At 44.7% G+C, this 19,253-nt stretch overlaps 1 protein-coding gene across 3 annotated transcripts in view; it reads right to left on the minus strand.

Annotated features, from left to right (window-relative positions):
• Nucleotides 1-19,135, minus strand: part of Myom1 (myomesin 1) — a 135,256-nt gene extending 116,121 nt beyond the window's left edge. For 2 of the 3 annotated variants that reach the window (XM_050166186.1, XM_050166184.1), the window contains exons 1-2: nucleotides 4,876-5,022; nucleotides 752-1,092 (exon numbers count right to left, since the gene is read on the minus strand). In XM_050166186.1, the coding sequence (XP_050022143.1) occupies nucleotides 752-1,065 (314 nt within the window). In that variant the 5' untranslated portion in view covers nucleotides 1,066-1,092; nucleotides 4,876-5,022. Of the gene's footprint in view, nucleotides 1-751; nucleotides 1,093-4,875; nucleotides 5,023-12,136; nucleotides 12,235-18,305 lie in introns of those variants that run through there. The other variant, XM_050166185.1, reaches the window with a different exon arrangement.
• Between the last annotated feature and the right edge of the window lie 118 nt (nucleotides 19,136-19,253).

Raw genomic sequence — 19,253 nt, forward strand, 5'->3', positions numbered from 1 at the left:
CCCACTCTCACCTGGAAGACCTCAGTCAGGAAAGCAGCCTTAACTCCCACCCCAGGCAAAGAGATCCAAATGGGAACTTTCTAATATAACCGTTCATATTTATGCTAACTTTACTGTTTCCAAGAAAGCAAGAGTCGGGGTTTGTGTCACAGAGCAGACCTTCACCTGAGGTTTACTCTTCCTAGCATCCCACGTGACCTTCTGTTTGGGGGTAGAGTCTCCTCGCTGTGTGTGGTCAGTGATCTAATTTGACCCGACACATGCTTGTTCCTATCGTTCTCAGGCTCACCCAGAGAAGGCCCTGCTTCTGTATAGAATATTCCAGATCGAGAAAATACTTGTTGCTCGAATAATAACTCGGGACTTGGAGCACTGGTTTTCCGATTTTGAAAAATTCCAATGCATCTCTGCTGTAGATTAGCTCCCTGGCGCCTGTGAATTTTATATTCTGTACTGGCTTTTAATCTAAGCCGAAACACTATGAGCGCCAAGAGACCTGCTGAGTATCAAAATGTTTCCTGGCCCTGTGGCTGCCAGAGTAACCAAAACTTCCTTGCTTCTAGAAATACCACTGCAGTGCATGACTCAAGCGAGACTCTCCAGTGAGACTCAAAACTCCGTGAATTTCAAACAGACGGTAAAGGGGAAAGGTCAGACACAGTGCTGGGGTCTCCCTCCACACCTGGAATAACAGGGTCGCCATATTTAAGACAGAGCATGTGCCCGAGGTTGGAGGCTGCTCCTGACTCACCCGTGGGAATAGCCATAATCATAAGCTGAGGCTGTTTTCCGGCTGACATCAGTCCCTCGAGAGAACTGGGATGCTCCAAGACTGTAGGCCTGAGCAGCCTGCTGCTGGGAGGAGACTGCTGAGACTTGACTAAAAGCCTCCGACTCCTGGCGGTGTGCTGCGGAAGAGCGGCTGCTGTAGGCGGTGGAGCCATGCGTGTAGATGGCAGAGCGCTTCTTCTCCTGCTGGTAATGGCTCATGGTGGTGCGAAGGTCCTTGTTCCGGTAACTGAGGTCATAGTGCTGGTGGGACTTCTGATAGAAAGGCAAAGACATCGTGTGCCCTTGAGAGGAGGGGGCAACCTGCAAGAGAACAGTTCTTGACTGAACAATCCCCAAGAACAATTCATCTCAGCCAGTGTAGAAAAATGCAGATTGCAATGGTTCTGAGAAGTGAATAGGAACGACTGTAAGTTCACCTTAACCAGGCACTCACAAACCCCCTCCCTGCCATTATGTGTTCTTTTCTTGCTTGCTTAGGACAGTCAAACAAAGTTTCCTCTCTGGCTACTGTGCTTTCTCTCAAACACTCTGTAGTGCCTATTTCTAATTTTCTTTTTAATGATTTTATTTATCTATTTTTTAATTTCATTTTATACTCAACCACAGTTCTCCTTCTCACCCCTCCCATTACCTTCTCCCATCCACTCCTCCCAATGGGTAAGAGCTTCTATAGGGAGTCAAGGAAGTCTGGTACATTAAGTTGGGGGCAGGACCAAGCCCCTCCCCCCTGCATTAAGGCTGAGCATGGCATCCCACCATAGGGAATGGACTCCAAGAAGATAGCTCATGCACCAGGGATAGATCCTGGTCCTACTGCGAAGGGTCCCTCAGATAGACCAAGCTTCACCACTACGTGCTCCAGATGAAACACCCACACCAAAACACCAAGAAAGAGCAAATGTGTCTGTCTCCAGGCAGAGCTAACAGTGGGGCTGCAGGAAGAGAGGAAGGGCAGATAGTACAGGCTCCTAAAGGAGATATGAAGGGTGTGGCTTTTACTCAGAGAGCTGAGATGCCACTAAAAGTCTCTGAATAAGCAAGCCCTTGCTCATGTCTGAAGAACAGATTGTTGAAGAAAAGCCAAGAGATCAATTAGAGGGCTACACTGGGCTGAATTATACCCTTTTCTCCAACTGGTGTGCTAAAGGGCCTCTGACCCTCAGAATGAGACTGTGTTTAAAAACTGGGTTCTTAAGGGGAAAATTCAACTGAAATGAGTGCATCAGGTGGCCCTTAGCCACCAGGGTTGGTATCCCCAGAATAAAATAAAATAAGGGCAGTGTCTGAACACATGATAAAGTGACCAGCCATGTGGGTGGCAGTATCTAAACAATGATGGAGCAACCATCACGTGGAAGCACAGGAGAAGTGGTCCATCTACAAGCCCATCAGAAGCTTTACCATTGCTTTACCCTCATTCTCATTGTCTTGATGTTTTGCCTGTATGCTATGTTTGTACCCCATGTGTGTGCCTGACACACGGTATAGAGAAGAGGGTGTCAGAGCCTTTGAGACTGAAGTTACAAAAGGCAGTGTGCTGCCATGTAGGTGTTGGGAATTGAACCTGGGTCCTCTAGATGAGTAGCCTTATCAAATCTAAGAACACTTGACCTTGGATTTCCAGACTCCAGAACTGTAAGGAAATACATTTCTGCAGGCTAGACCTCTCGTCCTTTACACTGGGCTCATGGTTTGAAGGGACAGCCAGTGGCATTCACATGAAGGAAAAGGCAATGCTCCCAAGGCTTTTTATTCTCCTGACTAGGAGAGTGAAGTTACCATTATCTGAGATGGGGAAAGGAAGAAAGTATCATCTGGGATGGAAAAATCCAGAGGATGGCTGGAGATGTCCTACATTTAAGGTACCTGCTACACCCTCCAGCTGATGGTTTAAGTGGGAAGCCAAATGAAGAACAGGGTCATAGTGTAGGATGGACATTAAATCTTAAGAGTCAACTGCATGTAGGTGAAACTGAAAACCAAGATTGCTGGGTGGTGGCGCACACCTTTAACCCCCGCACTCTGGAGGCAGAGACAGGTGGATCTCTGCGAGGTGGAGGTCATCCTGGTCTCTGGAAGTTTCAGATCAGCTAAGACTGCACAGTGGTACCCTTTCCGAGGTGAGAGAAGAGGATGAATAAGAGTACAAACAGAAAAGCCCCAGAACTAAACCGGGGTCTGCTAATGTTTATGAATACAAGTTCTCCCAAATCTTATAAACACTTGGCAACTTTCAAACCAGAAAAAAAAAATACTTATTCCAAATAAAAATATGGATATTTCGATTTTTACTATATAAAGAAGAATGTCAGGCCTCAGTGTGGCAGCTGGCAGTGTGAACTTGGGCAGCCGGCAGTGTGAACTTGGGCTGCTCATTTAGCTTCGGGGGGGGGGGGGAGGCTTCACACTGAATTTACACCTGTCCATCTATTAATTAACTAATTTATGCGGGGTCCATGTGTGTCACTGCATGTACACAGAGGGAAGAAGACAACTTGTTAGCATCTGCTTTTCCCACCCCTTATGTGGGTTCCGGGGATGGAACTCACCAAGCTTGGCAGGACGTGCCTTTACTCATGGAGCCCCCACATTCACTCTTATAACTAATGCATACCGCCATGTGGGAAAATAGGGTATGTCATAATTTTATAGACATTTCCACCTAAGTTTTAATGCATCATATTTTGAAATATTATTTTCAAAAATATGTAAGAAAATTATTTTCAAGTAAAGGTTTTTTTTCAAACCTTATTTTACTTAAAAATCCTAAGTGGGGAGTGAGTCCTTTAAATTTTTGTCAAATTCAAAACTAAGTTTTATTTAAACTGCTTAAAAAGTCAAAGTGTACTCTCTAAAGAAGAAAATCCAGAAATATGCATCTTAGGTCCCATGGAAAATACCAGTCTACATGGCATTTCCTAAGAAGAAAAAAAAATAGCTACTAGCAAGCAACACTTAAATAGATTGCTTTTCCTGTTACTAAATATACAGAATTGTACTAAATAGTTACTAGATAATGTTTATGGTATAAAGAGTTAGGATACATTAGCCTAGAATGGCATTAGTGTCGTGAAGTGTTAGAGAAGTCTCTGTGGAAGTGTCATGAGTGACTTACAAATAATAAAGATCTTTCACTATATTAAATGCAATTATATTATATTACATTGTAAACTAACACCACCACCAGATGATTCAAAATGCTATCATTTTCACAGAACATATTATTTAAATGTATTACCCTAATTCTATTCTCCAGTCTTTGTTATCTGATCCCAAGTATATTTATATTATTAATATCTACTACTTAGTACATGGGGTCATGTATTACCAGTAAACAGGGCTTGACTTTAAGTCACCAGGACTGACTGACCTTTGGAACCAAGGTATAACCACCTCCTTTTCTTATGTGAGTCAGGTTTAGCCCAATACACAACAGCCAGAATTTCTTAGAAAGAAAGATGATTTTGTGATCTTCTGTGCCTCTGAAACCTAAATTTTCTTCCTAAAAATAATTTGGGAGCTGAGGAAGAAATTCTAAGTCTGTAATTATAATCTTGCTGCAGGACTCTTAATGCTGGCAGCAGAGGCCAAAAGCTGATGACAATTTCCTACAGGAGGCAATAATTTCAGGGTCACAGTGCCAGGTCTGCCGCCTCTCTAGTACCCAACCATTTTCAAGTCAGAAATAACACAGTGCACTTGAGAGTTCACCCACACTGGGGCATGCGCTAGTAGTGGCTTTGAAGGGAATTTGTGTGCATCTGGCCTAATCTGCACTAGGGGACGGAGGCAGATCTGTAGGCATGCAGAGGAGGGGAAAACACCTCACTACTTCCTGTCCCTTGTCCAGTCCAGATTCCAACCAAACCACTGAACTATAACTTGGAGTTGAATCTGAAACAATATGATCTTATAGTTCCAGGAATAGCAGCTTCATTTCAAAAGAATATAGTGACACAGCAAAATGACACCGGCCCCAGCAGGCACCCTGCTGCCCTGCTCTCTCTTCCCCTGCTGAGCTGAGAAGACAGACAGACAGACATAGACTACAGAGTGCACTTGTCACCTCTGTGTCACACTTACCAGTCTCTGGGGCAGAGATGGCCGGGGGATGTTCCACTGCTGTGGCCAAGGAGCAGGAGGAGAGGAATGGAGAGGAATGAAGACCCGAGGTGGCTGAATCCCAGAGAAAGTTAAGAGGCAGGGCTAGAGGCAGGATCAGGGGGCCAGTTCAAAAATAATGCATGTGGTCAGGCAGCAGAATGTCAGGGCCCCACAGCCAGCCTTTTATGGCCAAGAAGGCAGATAAATATAGCAGCACATGGGGAGGGTAGTCCCAGACCCAGAAGAGACGAAACAGTACAGCAAGAAGTTGCACGAGCAGTGGGATTAGGCTGATGGTTCCATGAATCTGGCCTGATTAAAGCAAATAGAGCAGTCTCACTGGGTTACACGGCCAGTGTCCAATAGAACTTTATTGCTTTATATTTAAAAGTGCAAAACAAGTGGCTTGTGTTTATAGCTAAAAACAGGTGTAGGAATCTGATCCTCAAAATGGACTTCATGGAATTTTACTGCCAAGATGTAGCTTTGTGTGCGCTGCTGGTAACCACATATACCACAGAGGCAAAAGGCACAGCGTGAAAGAAAGAACTCGGGGCTGACCCAGCGTACCGCATGCTGGCCATTTCACTTCACAATAAACACCCTGTTCCTCTCAGTTCAGGAAAATTGACAAAATGCATCAGAGCTTCAGATGTAAACATTTACTTCCTTGTTTATTAGCAAAAGCCTCAGGAAAAGAAATTCATTGTTGTGTCCTTCCAAACTCAGGGGCAAGGACAGCCCAACTAACTGGTTCTTTGTTCCCAACCCATGTGAAAAGAAGTCTGGAGCAATGGTCCACATCTGTAATTCTGGAACACCATAGAGCCTGTAGCCCCAGGAGTCCTACAGCGAGACGACAGGCAGAGGCAGGTGTTGATGCCCGCTGCTACACCATACAGAAATATGGGCCTACAGACGGGACGACCACCACGAAGCTGGTGGGCCAGCGGACCTGAAATACTCAGTCCGACTGAACAAGACAAACACCCCAGCTGAGTGAAAGGAAGAACCAACCCCAGCAAGCTGTCTCCTGGCCTCCACACAAGCACCCCACTCTCACACACGGACACACGGCATCCACACTAACAATGAACGGAAAATACGCAACTACATCTATAAACTGCAGAAACCATTTGCTTCAAGAACTCTCATTAGGTTTGCCTCACAGAGTGCCAAGAGTCTTTTCTGGTAGATATGGTTCATTGTGACCACATTGTCTATAATACTTTAATTCAAGTCAGGTGGTGGTAGCATACCTGACTTTAAACCCAGCACTTGGGAAGCAGAGGCAGGTGGATCTCCGTGAGTTCCAGGCCACCATAGTCTACAGATTGAGTTCCAAGACAGCCAGGGCTACACAGAGAATCCCTGTCTCAAACAAACAAGCAAACAAAAAAAACATAAACAAACAAACAAACAAATAAATAAATAGTATTTTAATTCTATAATTCCACTCCTCTATATTCAGAGAGAGAGAAGAATTCTATCTAGTTTCTTCTCTTAAGGAAACACCTGGTTTTAAGGCAGATATAGATTTTCTCTTTAAGCTAACTGGGAGAATGCTGGCATTTTCTGAGTATAAAATGATGAGCTACTGCACACAAAATAGACGTCTAAGCTTTATTTAGGCCCTAGCACACGGCCAGCTCGCGTTCACTTTACAGCAGCACACAAAGTAATTAGTAGCAGACCATCGCTCTCTGCATGAGGGGGGAATGAAAGAAGTATTGTTGAGAAGTGAAAGGTGAAGAAAACAAGTAAGAACCAAATTCCACCTAAAATAAGAAAGCTTTTTCCTAGGCTGCCGGCTTTAGTTCGCGACTAAAACTCCTGTATCTACAATATGAAAAAAGGAAAGTCTGCATCTATTCAGTTTAGTGCATGAAGCATTTGCTGAAAGCCCTTGTATAGGCTGCACCCAGCACACCGAGGCACAGCGCAGCACACCGAGGCACACACAGCGCAGCACACCGAGGCACACACAGCACAGCACACCGAGGCACAGCGCAGCACACCGAGGCACACACAGCGCAGCACACCGAGGCACAGCACAGCACACCGAGGCACAGCGCAGCACACCGAGGCACACACAGTGCAGCACACCGAGGCACACACAGCGCAGCACACCGAGGCACACACAGCGCAGCGCACCGAGGCACAGCGCAGCACCCTGCAGAGTGAAAAGATCGCTTAGAGACAATTGCACGGTGGTAGAACTCGGTGACACGATGCAGTAAGGACGTGGCACAGGAGGAAGACATGACTCCCGGTTAGAGCTTCATAAAGCGACATCTAAAAGATCCCCTCACCTTTACCAGATGAGAACAAAGAGGGAAATCTAACGTCATGCTGGGAAAGGGGAAGTAATTTCCAAATTCTAAGCCCAATCTCTCCAATGAGGGTCATCTAAACATAAGAAAAATCTTAAGTGAATTACCGGGTTTTTTGAAGGCTGCAGTTGGAGTAACCTACAATTGTAGGTTAACTAGCTTGTATCCCCACTTGGGGTGTGTGTGTGTGTGTGTCTGTGTGTGTGTGTGTGTGTGTGTGGTGTGCACGCACCGCACATGCATCTACGTGTGTGTAGGGAGGGTGGGTCTTGAGTATCTGATGTCTTACCTTGCTGTTTATTGAATGCTTCAAGAACCACGTCATGCCTCTAGGCTTTAAAGCTGCATTCCTTCTCAAGTTGTCTCTAGATGGAGTGTCTGGGCTTTTGATCTAGAAGGTCTGACCTACTCTGTCCTCACTCATATTCAGTTGACCAGCTTACCTTACCTGGAAGGAACAGTTTATTCTCAAAAGGAAACTGCTTGGAATTGATATCTCACCTCTGACATTCTTTGGCGCTGTTTTGTTTTTAACCTCTGATGTCCCTGAAAACAATCCAGAAATGTGTCTGTGTAACCATTTAAGGCTGTGGGTTGCAAGCAGTGGAATGAGGGGATGTGGAAGAGGGGACAGTGGGAATAGTGAGAGGACTGGGCCTAGAATTCTTTCCAGAAGCCAAGTTTCACCCAGTTATTAAATGAACCAGTTCTAAACTAGATCTGGATCTAAAATTAGAACTAGTTATCTGAGCAGTGGCGATGTGAAGCCAACTGTCTCCCATCAGGCCCTGCAGGCTGCAAATGTCCTGAGCAAGTTCCCTCCGAACCAGGCAGAAGGGAAGGACTTCTGGGAAAGGGCAAACCTGTGATGGCACTAGTGGATAAGTAATAAGATGGGTCCCAACGCCACCCAGGTCCTGTCCGCTGCCATGTCTCTGGAGTAGACTCTGCTCAAGCAATCCCAAAGAGGCCTTGGGTTTCTGTAGAGTGCTTCACTCATGCCTTCAAATATTAATTTCTTTCTGTTCTTTCCTGGGCCTGCACTTCCTTCTCTCACTTCTTTCCCCCATCACAAGAACCTTTACTCTGCCTCTCCAGACCCTCAGCATTAACTGTTGCTCACTGCTATGACAAAATGCCTGAAGGAAAGAGCTTGCCTGGGCTCACAGCTCGAGGCGTGGCCCATCATGAGAAGGAGGCACAGTGACAGGAACATGAAGCCACTGGTCACGTATGTTCAGAGTAAGGAAGCAAAGAGAGAAAAGCATGCTGTCAGCTGGCTTTCTCCTTTTCACTCAACCTGGGACCCCAGACCATGGGATGGTGTCGCTCACATTCAAGGTGAGTCTTGCCACTCAGTTAAACCTTTCTGGAAACATCCTTAAAAACACACTTCTGAGTGTGTTTTTATGGTGACCCAGAAGTGCGTTTCTGTAGTGACCCAGAGGCATGCTTCTATGGTAACCCAGAGGTGGTTTTTCTATAGTGGAAATGAACTTCTATGGTGACCCAGAGGTGTGTTTCTATGGTGACCCAGAGGTGTGTTTCTGTAGTGACCCAGAGGTGTGTTTCTATGGTGACCCAGAGCTGTGTTTCTGTAGTGACCCAGAGGTGTGTTTCTATGGTGATCCAGAGGTATGTTTCTATAGTGACCCAGAGGTATGCTACTATGGTGATCTAGAGGTGTGTTTCTATGGTGACCTGGAGGTGTGTTTCTATGGTAACCCAGAGATGTGGTTCTATAGTGACCCAGAGACGTGTTTCTATGGTGATTCTAATTCCTACCAATTTGACAACAAATATTAACCATCATACTCTGCATGTTTGCTTCAGGAGGGAAGCTCTTGGTTGCTAAGTTGAATCTGGCCTACGACTGTGGTCAAGTCAGCAGAGGCAGATAAAATATTTCTGCACAAGCAGCAAAAGAGTGGGGTAGTCAGGGGCACTGATGGAAACTCTTACTGAGGCGGAGGTGAAGGAGTGACCTTGGCTTCTGCCACCACCCTAGATCCAAAATGTAATTGATGGAGAAGGGTCATCTGTCTATGTGTTACTTTCATTGGTTAATAAAGAGACTGCCTTGGCCTTTTAATAGGGCAGAAAATTAGGTGGGCAGAGTAGACAGAACAGAATGTCAAACATTCAATAGATGTAAGAGACATCTATTTTTAAATGTATTATAAATTTCTTTGCGGGGCTGGACAGCCTTAAAGTTAACTGTTTGGATTTCCTCCTGGGCGACCTATTTTTTTCAAAATATATATGAGTTATGTTGATCTATAGGTGGATTTTTTTTTACATCACCATTAAGCTGTTATAAACAGCCATCGTTGTTGAGAACCCCTGTGTATTGCATACCATATTGGTTCTTTACAAAAACAAATGTTAACTTTTTTTAAAACCAAATCTCGTGGTGGTGCACATCTTTAATCCCAGCACTTGGGAGGCAGAAGCAGGCGGATCTCTGTGAGTTCAAGGCCAGCCTGATCTAGAAGAGCTAGTTCCAGGACAGGCTCCAAAGCCACAGAGAAATCCTGTCTTGAAAAACCAAAATAAATAAATAAATAGACAGATAGATAGATAGATAGATAGATAGATAGATAGATAGATAGATAGATAAATAGATAAAAAAAACAAACAACCCAAATCTCTAAAAGATACTTATTATCCCCGGGTATAAATGAGAAAATTAGAGTTCAGGGAGCTTGGCAGAGTTGCTTCTCTAGCTCTTTAAAGTCACTAAAGGTCACAAAATTAGTAGATGGCAGAGTTAAGCTTTAAATCCAGTTCCAGCATGCTCTAAGGGCCCACTATTGAAGCACAGTTAATAAAAACCCAGAGACAGATATTGCAGTTCAACCTGAAGACCAGAAAAGCAAAGCGGCAAGCCACTGAGCCTCGACCTCAGTACGAAATGGTGATCCTGCCCCCAAGAAAACTCAGAATGAGACTGAGACTGAGAGCTGTCTCCTCCCGTCTTATATTCCTCTCTAGTTCTGGGATTAAGAGCGTGCACCACTACTACCTGGTTTCTATGGGAAGCTAGTGTTGCTACTAGGATTAAAGGTGTGTGTCACTGCTGCCTGGTATGTAAGGCTAGACAGAGTGGCTGTTTTACTTTTCTAACATTCCGGCAAACTTTATTTATACAAGTGAAATGCCACTACACACTATAGTGATATTTTATTCAGGTTTTATAAATAAAGCTTGCCTGAAGACCAGAAGATAAAACTAAGCCACTAAAGGCCAGACAGTGGTGTCACACACTTTCAATTCCAGGATTTGGGAGACAGAGGCAGATGGGCCTCGGTTTCTCTATTTTATTTTCCAACAGTATTTCATGTTGAAAAGATATCTTCCATCGTTGTTTATCACACTTAGAGAAAGAGGTATTGAGCTTCGTAGTTTCAAATTTTTACCATTACTATTTTTTCATCCCTCGGCCAATTTTCTGTTTTTAAACTTGACAGCATCTGGCTTAGAGGAATTTTGTTCATTTATAATACTTTAAAGTTATGCTAAGACCTGGTCTTTAATGAGGCATTTTATATGAAATTATTATGAAATAGAATTACAACAGGAATGAATGTAGTGGTGCTAAGCATTTTCTTTAATGTCCTCTTTTGCCCTGGATAATAAATTTTATTGAGTGCCATGAGCCACCTTTTGGGGTGACTTCTGCCATAGTCCTGGCTACACCAGATTCATATGTTTCAGATATATGTTTATAATTCAGGTGTGTGAATTATAAATGCTAGAAAAGAAGAACAGAGATAAGAAAGAAACACAGAGACATAGAATAGTACCAGGAGGGCAATTCAGCGAACACTGAACGCTGAATTTGCCTATGTTTATTTTTCATACGCTTTTATAACCCAATAGAAAAGGGGGAAAGAAAGCAAAAGACTGCTTTAACATGACACAAAGGACAACCAGAACAGTTACTTGCTTCAATACTTGAGACATCAAGTCACTATTTCCTGAGTAAAGCATTTGATGCTTGTAGCAATGAACACACCCTAGACCAAGTATCCTGTAGGCAGCCACTCCCTATGCCAACCCTCTTATTTTAAATGAAGGACTACAGGAGTATGCTTGAATTCTCTGACCTTTGGTCAGGATGAAGCAGATCCACCTCTAATGGCCACCTTAATGTCCAAAACACCAAGCAACCACACCCTAGGTCAGGCTACACCTGTTAGCAACAATTTTGAAAGAGCAAAAATTAACCTCAGACTCTCTGACCTTCAGACAAGGTGGAACAGGCTCACATCTGTGTCCCAACAATTGAGCCTATCTATCTAAACAGTATCTAACCCCTCCATGGCTAATCTGACCATCTAGGTAGTTGAGGAAATTTCATTTTGGACTCAGGAGACCACCAAAAGAAATTTGATGGCATTCAGTTTGGTTGAGTTTCAAACACGATGGCTCTCATCATCTATTTACTCCCCAAAATGCCCTGTGCCTTTTCTACTGCTTTTTGCCCCAAATTTTTATGGTGCACAGCCGAAAGTTTTACTGTGTTCCGGTGGCAGACCGGCTATTCTACTACTTTGAAAGGCACTGGGAACAAATACGAAAGAAGGCTCTCTGGGCAGCAAATCCACCTTCGTAGTATTTTCTTCTTCCTCACCCAAGTAATGCGTGGGGCACACAGGTGGCCAGGGAAGAACCCCGACCTAGGGAGGCCCTTCAGATTAACCTCTGGGTCCATGGCTTTCATGGGCAGGAACCAGCACCAGGAACAGTGCTTCACTGGCTTGGTGCTCTGTGGTCTATTTATATATTAAAAAACGGAGGTTTTTTTTATGAAGTGCCTACAAGTTACGTAGATGAGAAATTACTTTCGTCTGCCATTGCTTCTCTGGAAAGGAGAACTCAGCCTAAAGCCAGAGCATACTTACAGGTGCTTGGCAATGCAGCTGTTTCCCAGGGTACCGATTTCAGTGGGGGTGGAGCCCACTTGCTGGGAAGTTCCATGAGGTTCATATGATCCCTTTCTCTGGGAAAAAGAAAGAAAGGAGTAAGTATTACTCTTCCTGTTAGATAAGCGTTCCCCCAAAGGCTCATCTGTTAAAGGCTTGGTCTTCTGGCTCCTCCCGCCCCTTTGAAGCCAACCACCTACACCTCTCTGTTTGCCTACAGTTACACCGCTCTCTGATCTCTCTGCCTCCATGTTCCACTCTGAAAACTCTGTGACATTTGTCGCAATGGGACAAGGCAGGATAACCTTCTTCATTTAAGGCCAGCTCGTTAGCAGCTTTAGTTTCACTATCTACCTTAATTCTCTTTGCAATGTAACTCGACAGAGATCCTAGGAATTCGGATATGGGTATCTTTGAGGGACTATTATTCTGTCTACTATGCACAGGGTACATTACAGCTGTATTCTTGCTGACGGGAATAATACAACAGAAAAAGGACTGGATATTGCAGAAGCGGGGAGAACTACTGGTGTGGACACGGGTGAGAGGGCAGAGAAGTGGGCTTTTCAGGATCTAGTTACCAAGGGAAGACCTTTGGGGCAGATGTAGGGCAATGGATGATGAAGTCCATTTTCTCAGTGACCTACAAACAAGGTCATCGCCTGTGAGTAACAGTGGAGTAGAAGTCACAGAGGTGTGAGGATGAGCAGAGAATATGGCTCGGTAACTGCTTGTATTGCAAGCACGAAGATTGGAATTTGACCCCAAGAACCCATGGTTTGGTTTTGTTTTATACACACACACGGGGGGGGGGGGGGGGGGAGGGCTACGTTATAGAATTGATACCTAAGAGAAAAGAGCACGACAGGGCTAGAGACACATGCGAAGCAGCAAGGACCACTGAAGTCTGTGACCACTGCCTTGGTAAATGATCGCTAACACCTTTCTTCCAGTCAAGCAAAGAAATCTGCCATGGTAATTCGTCAGGGTAAGCTCTATCACTTGAACTTCCAGGCCTCACTACAACCACAGTTGTGTACTGACAAAACTGCATGAATTTCTTCCTTAATTCTCACAAAAACTGAAAAAAGTAGATTATATTAATATTATTGTGCCATTTTTCAGACGAGGAAACTAAAGGGGTTGCTACCAGTAAGCCTGGACTGTAATTCTTGTTTAATGTATTATTTTAGGTAAAACTAATTTTGGCATCATAAAATTAACTCAATAAATATAATCTGATCAATACATTTATTCATTAACAATTAGAATCAATTATGTCAAGATAACATTTTGAAACAGCTTATGATAGTGGGAGTTTTTCTAACAATGGGGCAGCCTGTTTTTAACCTTAGAGTCTGGTATCATCATCAAGGTAACTGTTACTGTACAGTTGACATGTTTTCTTTATATTCTGTCTTGCACCTTACTTAGTATTCTAATTTTTCTTTTTTTAATATTTATTTATTTATTTATTCTGACTGTGTCTATGCCTGCAGGCCAGAAGAGGGCACCAGACCCCATTACAGATGGTTGAGATCAGTACTGAAAAAATAGCATAGAATAAGTTTATTCAAATATTCTTAATTCAATTCACATTTCATTTTTTCTTTCCTTTTTGGAGACAGTCCTCATAGGAGTAGCTGAAGATGGCCTGAGAGTCCTGCCTCGCCCTCCCAAGTGCACAGACTACAGGCACACACTGCCGCTCTGGGTTTATGTAGTGCGGAGGATCGAACTCGGGGCTTTGTGCCAGCAGGCACTCTACCAACTGCACTACCTGCCCAGCCTCGGTCCCACGTGGCTCTCATCTCGCTCATCGTTCCTCAGCTTAAAAAATTTTTTTGATTAAATCCATTATATGAATTACGAAAATTTCGAAGATGTAATGAAAATATTACATGGAAAATAATTTGGGAGCGGGAAAATAGCTCAGTAGTTAAGAACACTTGTTGCTTTTGCAGAGGACCCAGGTTCAGTGCCTAGCACCCACATGGTGGCTTACAGTTATCCATAAATCCAGTTCCAGGGGATCCAACACCCTCTTCTGACCTCCAAGGACACACGCTACACATACATACATGCAAGCAAAACACACAAAAATAAACTAAATAAACATAAAACATTTTTTTTGTTTGTTTTTCGAGACAGGGTTTCTCTGTAGCTATGGAGCCTGTCCTGAAACTAGCTCTTGTAGACCAGGCTGGCCTCGAACTCACAGAGATCCGCCTGTCTCTGCCTCCCGAGTGCTGGGATTAAAGGCGTGTGCCACCACCACCCGGCAACATAAAACATTTTTAAGAAAAAAATAATATTGACTAAAATTTAGAAACTAGAAATTCTTCATTCATGTTGACTTTTCTACACACTTTTAACATACTGTTCGTATTCTATTTGTAGCTCTTGTGCCTGTGCCGTAGATTTAATTATCAGACAGACTTATTTAAACACCCTCTTCATTTGAAAGACAAGACCTCCTCCTGCTGTTTCCCAAGACTAATGCTCGTTGTTACACCACGCATGTCTCACCTACGAGGGATTAGACGTCATATTGCTAAAGGCAGAGTGATGGCTGGAGCCTAGCTCAGCTGGTCTGGCGCTTGCCTAGTATGCATGTTCGATTCCCAGAGCGGCACAGAAACAGGCAAACGGCACATGCTATAATCCCAGCACTTGGGAGGTAGAGGCAGGAGGATGAGGAGTTTAAATCCAGCCTGGGACTACATGAGACCGTATCTCAAAACACAAAGAAGAATACAAGCCCATATTTCTCGACATTCAATAGTTTCTTACATGCAACAAAAATCAAAAGTGATTGAGCCAGTTAGGTAGCTAAGTGAGCAAAAGTGCTTGCCGCCATGTCTTCTGATTGACATTTCATCCCTGGAACCCACGAGGTAACAGGAGAGACCGAAGTCCCACAAGTTGTCCTTTGATTTACAAACACACACACACACACACACACACACACACACACGCTTAAAATTAAAAAAAAAAAGAATTAGAAAACATTGTTTTCTTTCAATTGTGCTACCAACTAGCTATTTGCACCCAAATTAGTATCCAAATAGCAGATTTGCTGGCATTCATAACTAGACACTATATGAGAAGCATAGATTCTCCCTGTGCTTCTTTCTCTCCTACTTCTGGAAAACCAAAGACATAAGTTATACTTCTGGCTTTCGAATGACTATTTGAACAACCTTGCAAATAACTTAAGTCTATTGGATCTCAGTTTATGTGAGAAAAGCAAATGTCTATGCAGGCCCATTGGGCTGTGGGAGGGATTAAATATTACGGAAATACCTAGCATGTACTAGGCACACTGTAACGTGTTATTAGCTCATTCTTTCTCATTAGCCCTGACCTGGGGAAAATAAACATGTTACTCTGGGGAAGAAGAAATTAAATAGTGTCATTTCGGTACTCACAGTACTCCCAAACAATCATTATAATACTGGGCCCCAAGTCACTAGTGTAGTTTCCTCAACCTTAGCCCTTTAGCTGGCATCTCTGACTTCTACTCTCTACATCCCAGCAGCAGCCCTTTGGTTATGATGATCCAAAACGTCCCCTGACATTGCCAAGTGTTCCTTTAGAGCATAGGTTCTCAACCCCTGTGGATCACGACCTCTCTGAGGTTGGACTGACCCTTTCACAGGGGTCACCTAAGGCCATTAGAAAACACAGATATTTACATTATGATTTATTTTTATTTATTTATTTTTTTGGTTTTTCGAGACAGGGTTTCTCTGTGGCTTTGGAGCCTGTCCTAGCTCTGTAGACTAGGCTGGTCTCGAACTCACAGAGATCCGCCTGCCTCTGCCTCCCGAGTGCTAGGATTAAAGGCGTGCGCCACCATCGCCCGGCCTACATTATGATTTATAACAGCAGCAAAATTCAGTTATGAAGTCCCAATTAAAATAATTTAGTATTTTATTTAGTATTAGGAAGGTTGAAAACCACTGCTGTGTACCAGAACCAAAATCTACACTCCTCACCCCTGGCTATTAAGAACCACAGCATTAGTGGAACATGAGTGCTATTTCGAGAGAGGAACCATAGGAGATAATAAAATTTGGAGAGACCATAGGCTGAGGCCCTAATCATAGCAAAAGGAGGGAAAACCTCTCCCTGCCATGTAGGACAGGGCGAGAAGGAGGCTGTGTCTGAGCCATAAAGAGGGTCTCCAGCAAGAAGCGAACCAGCCAGTTCGTTGATTTTGGACTTCTCAGCCTCGACAAAGTGGAAAACAAATTCTTGTTATTTAAGATACCTAGCCTGTGATTTTATATATATATGGCAGCCATGTGAATATCAATTTTTAATAGAATAGGAAGTCTTGCAAAACATCACAGTATGTATTGTTTAGTTATACACATTTCTTTTTAACTTTCATTGTTTATTTTGTGGGTGTGTCAGTGGACAGCTTATAAAAACTGGTTCTCTCCTTCTGCCACGTAGGCCCCTAGGATTGAGTTTAGGTCACCAGACTTGGTGGCAGGCAGGGCCATCTTGCCAGTCCTGAGATAAATTTCCTACTCCAAGTTTCACTTAAAAATATGAAAGTCACCAGAAGCTGAGGAGATGGCTCAATGGGTAAAAGCACTTGCTGCGTATGCCTGTAACTCCAACACTGAGGGGCAGACACAGGAGGATTCCCAGGGCTCACTGGCTGGCCAGCCTAGCTGAAACAGTGAGCTTCTGGTTCAGTGAAAAGCAGCGGTACAGGAAGACAGCTGACATTCAATCTGACGTACACACACACATGCATGCACACACACACTTATTTAAAAGCCACTCTTCTGTACATAGAAAATCTTTTAAAGTTATAAATAAGGGTCCGGGGAGATAGCTCAGCAGCTAAGAGGTCTGGCTACTCTTCCAGAGATACAGAGTTCAATTCCCACCACCCACGTGTCAGCTCATAACCGGTTATAACTGTAGTCCTGTGGGATCTGATGCCCTCTTCTGGTGTGCAAATGTAAATGCAGACAAAACATCCACATGCACAAAATAAAATCTTTAAGAAAAATAAAACTATAAATGATCACATTTAATCGGGAAGCCTTGTAAGGCATGCTGGAGAAATATAGAAAACTGAGGTCAATCGAGGGACTTGCTCTCAGAGTTGCACAGAACCCAGACTGTCAAACTTGCAGTGAGAAGGTTCTCGCCTGCTGTTTGAGGAAGATCTCCTCCAGGTTCCAAAAGAACAGGGACATCGAACAGCCTAAGAGAGAGGCCTTCAGTAGTGGGTCTACCATTAACATGTCATATCAGAACGTTAGGTAAAGGAGTAAGACTTAATTTTTCCACATTGACTTTGTATATCCAAAGTTCTCTGGAAATGAATAAAGGGTCAGCAGAAACCAACTTCCGAACAGCCAGGTTCTTTGCCCCTTCAGACAACTGAACATGCCTCTCTCCTTTCCTCCACTAACCCCTGGAATCAGTCCAACTGCCCTCTGGGGACGTCTTCCAGCACTCCTCAGGTAGATGTATTTGTCCTTCTGTAACCTTTTGCATGTTTGTTCCTCGTAATTCTCCCCCATTTCTGTTCCATCCCATAACCCAATCCCAGAGATGGCAACTGTTCCTTTTAAAATGGACAAACCGCAGCCCGGGGCAGAGTTTACCAGTTTAGTACGTATTGGCTGATTTGACGGGGACTCGGCGGGAATTTCTACAGAAGCCAACAACGCACTGTTTTCCAGGTGAAGGGGAAACTGAACTGCCCACTTCCTTGTTATCATCTACAGGGGTTTTGATTTTCCGCCGCGTGATAGCCAGGCCTGAAAGCCCGAGCTTCCCAGTGTGACAGGCCAGTACAGGATGGAGGGTAGCGGAGCTGCTGCCTCACAAGAACCTACCATGGTTTGACGCCTCGGCCCTCGACTTTGTACTGTCATGGCTTGCCACCCCAGCTGTGTGCCCACTTTCCCAAAGAGTCATGCTAGACCCCTTAAGTCCTTGACTCCCCAGAACCTGCTCTTGCCCGTCTTGATTCAGGGAGCTGGGGATGAATTACCCAATTATTTGAATTTTTAGTTAGCACTCCAAATGATTCATATTATCAAAGAAGGGAGGGAAATTTTGTTTCTGTCACCTACAGGATTAGGACTTTTATTTTCTTCAGTGGCTTTACCTGAGTCAACTTTAAACCATATCACGTATGTTCCATGAAGAAAAGAGCTGGTCTTAGGACTATTTAACACGTATCATTTAGAACAGCGCCTTCGTTTTCCCGGGTCAAGCGACAGAGCTCTGGAGATGAAGAAGGAACTCTACAACTGCTCTGGTCTCGCCGGGGGGTCGCAATCTGCTTCTGGGTCCGAGCTGGTACAGCCTCTGCAGGATTCCTGACAGGGGCGAAGCGGTCCAGGAGGTTTTCCCTTTCACCAGAACCATCGCTGGCAGCCGACTCACGTAAAGGAGACCTGAGGGGTAAATGGGTCCTGCACTTAGTCCTATTTCACCAAGTCACCCTCGAGCGATTGGTGGAGCAGGAGTCACCATCAGGGCTAAAGGGGACTCTTGCAGGAAGTTCCAGGGAACTTTTTTTGGGCGAGGAAGGAATCTGGACCAAAGAGACAACGGGGCCCTGAAAGCTCAGTGTTCCCTCCCACGTGGAGTGTGAAGTACTCCATAAAAGGCCACTTCGCAACTTTCCAAAAGGCTCGCACACGCCCTCTCGGCGCCGAGCGGACCCCGAGGTGCTGACAGAGACGCTGATTCACGCGCACTTCCTGCACAGGCGCATTCCAGCCGGGACCACGCCGGCGGGCTCGGGGGCGGAGCCGGTCCAGTCACGTGCGGCCCCGCGTCCCTCCGCGATTCCCCTACAAGGACTGGAGCCGGGGCCCCGCCCCTCGCCATGCTCTGGAATGCCGGCGGGCGACGGAAAGCGGCGGGACGGACGCAACCATCTGCGGGAGGAAGGGGGGGGAGACGATCGCAATTCCAGAAGAGACGCGAGAAAGACGAAGAGTCACTAATTGGAACGAGAGATCCTCTCTACACAACCCTCTCAGTTCTAAGTTCCGCGCTCTGTGCTGCCCATGGGCGCCGTGCGCGCCCGCCAGCCGCTCGGGCA

The sequence above is a fragment of the Alexandromys fortis genome, unplaced genomic scaffold (assembly GCF_014885135.2).
Source record: "Alexandromys fortis isolate MF-2015 unplaced genomic scaffold, M_Fortis_MF-2015_v1.1 scaffold_143, whole genome shotgun sequence".
NCBI lineage: Eukaryota > Metazoa > Chordata > Mammalia > Rodentia > Cricetidae > Alexandromys > Alexandromys fortis.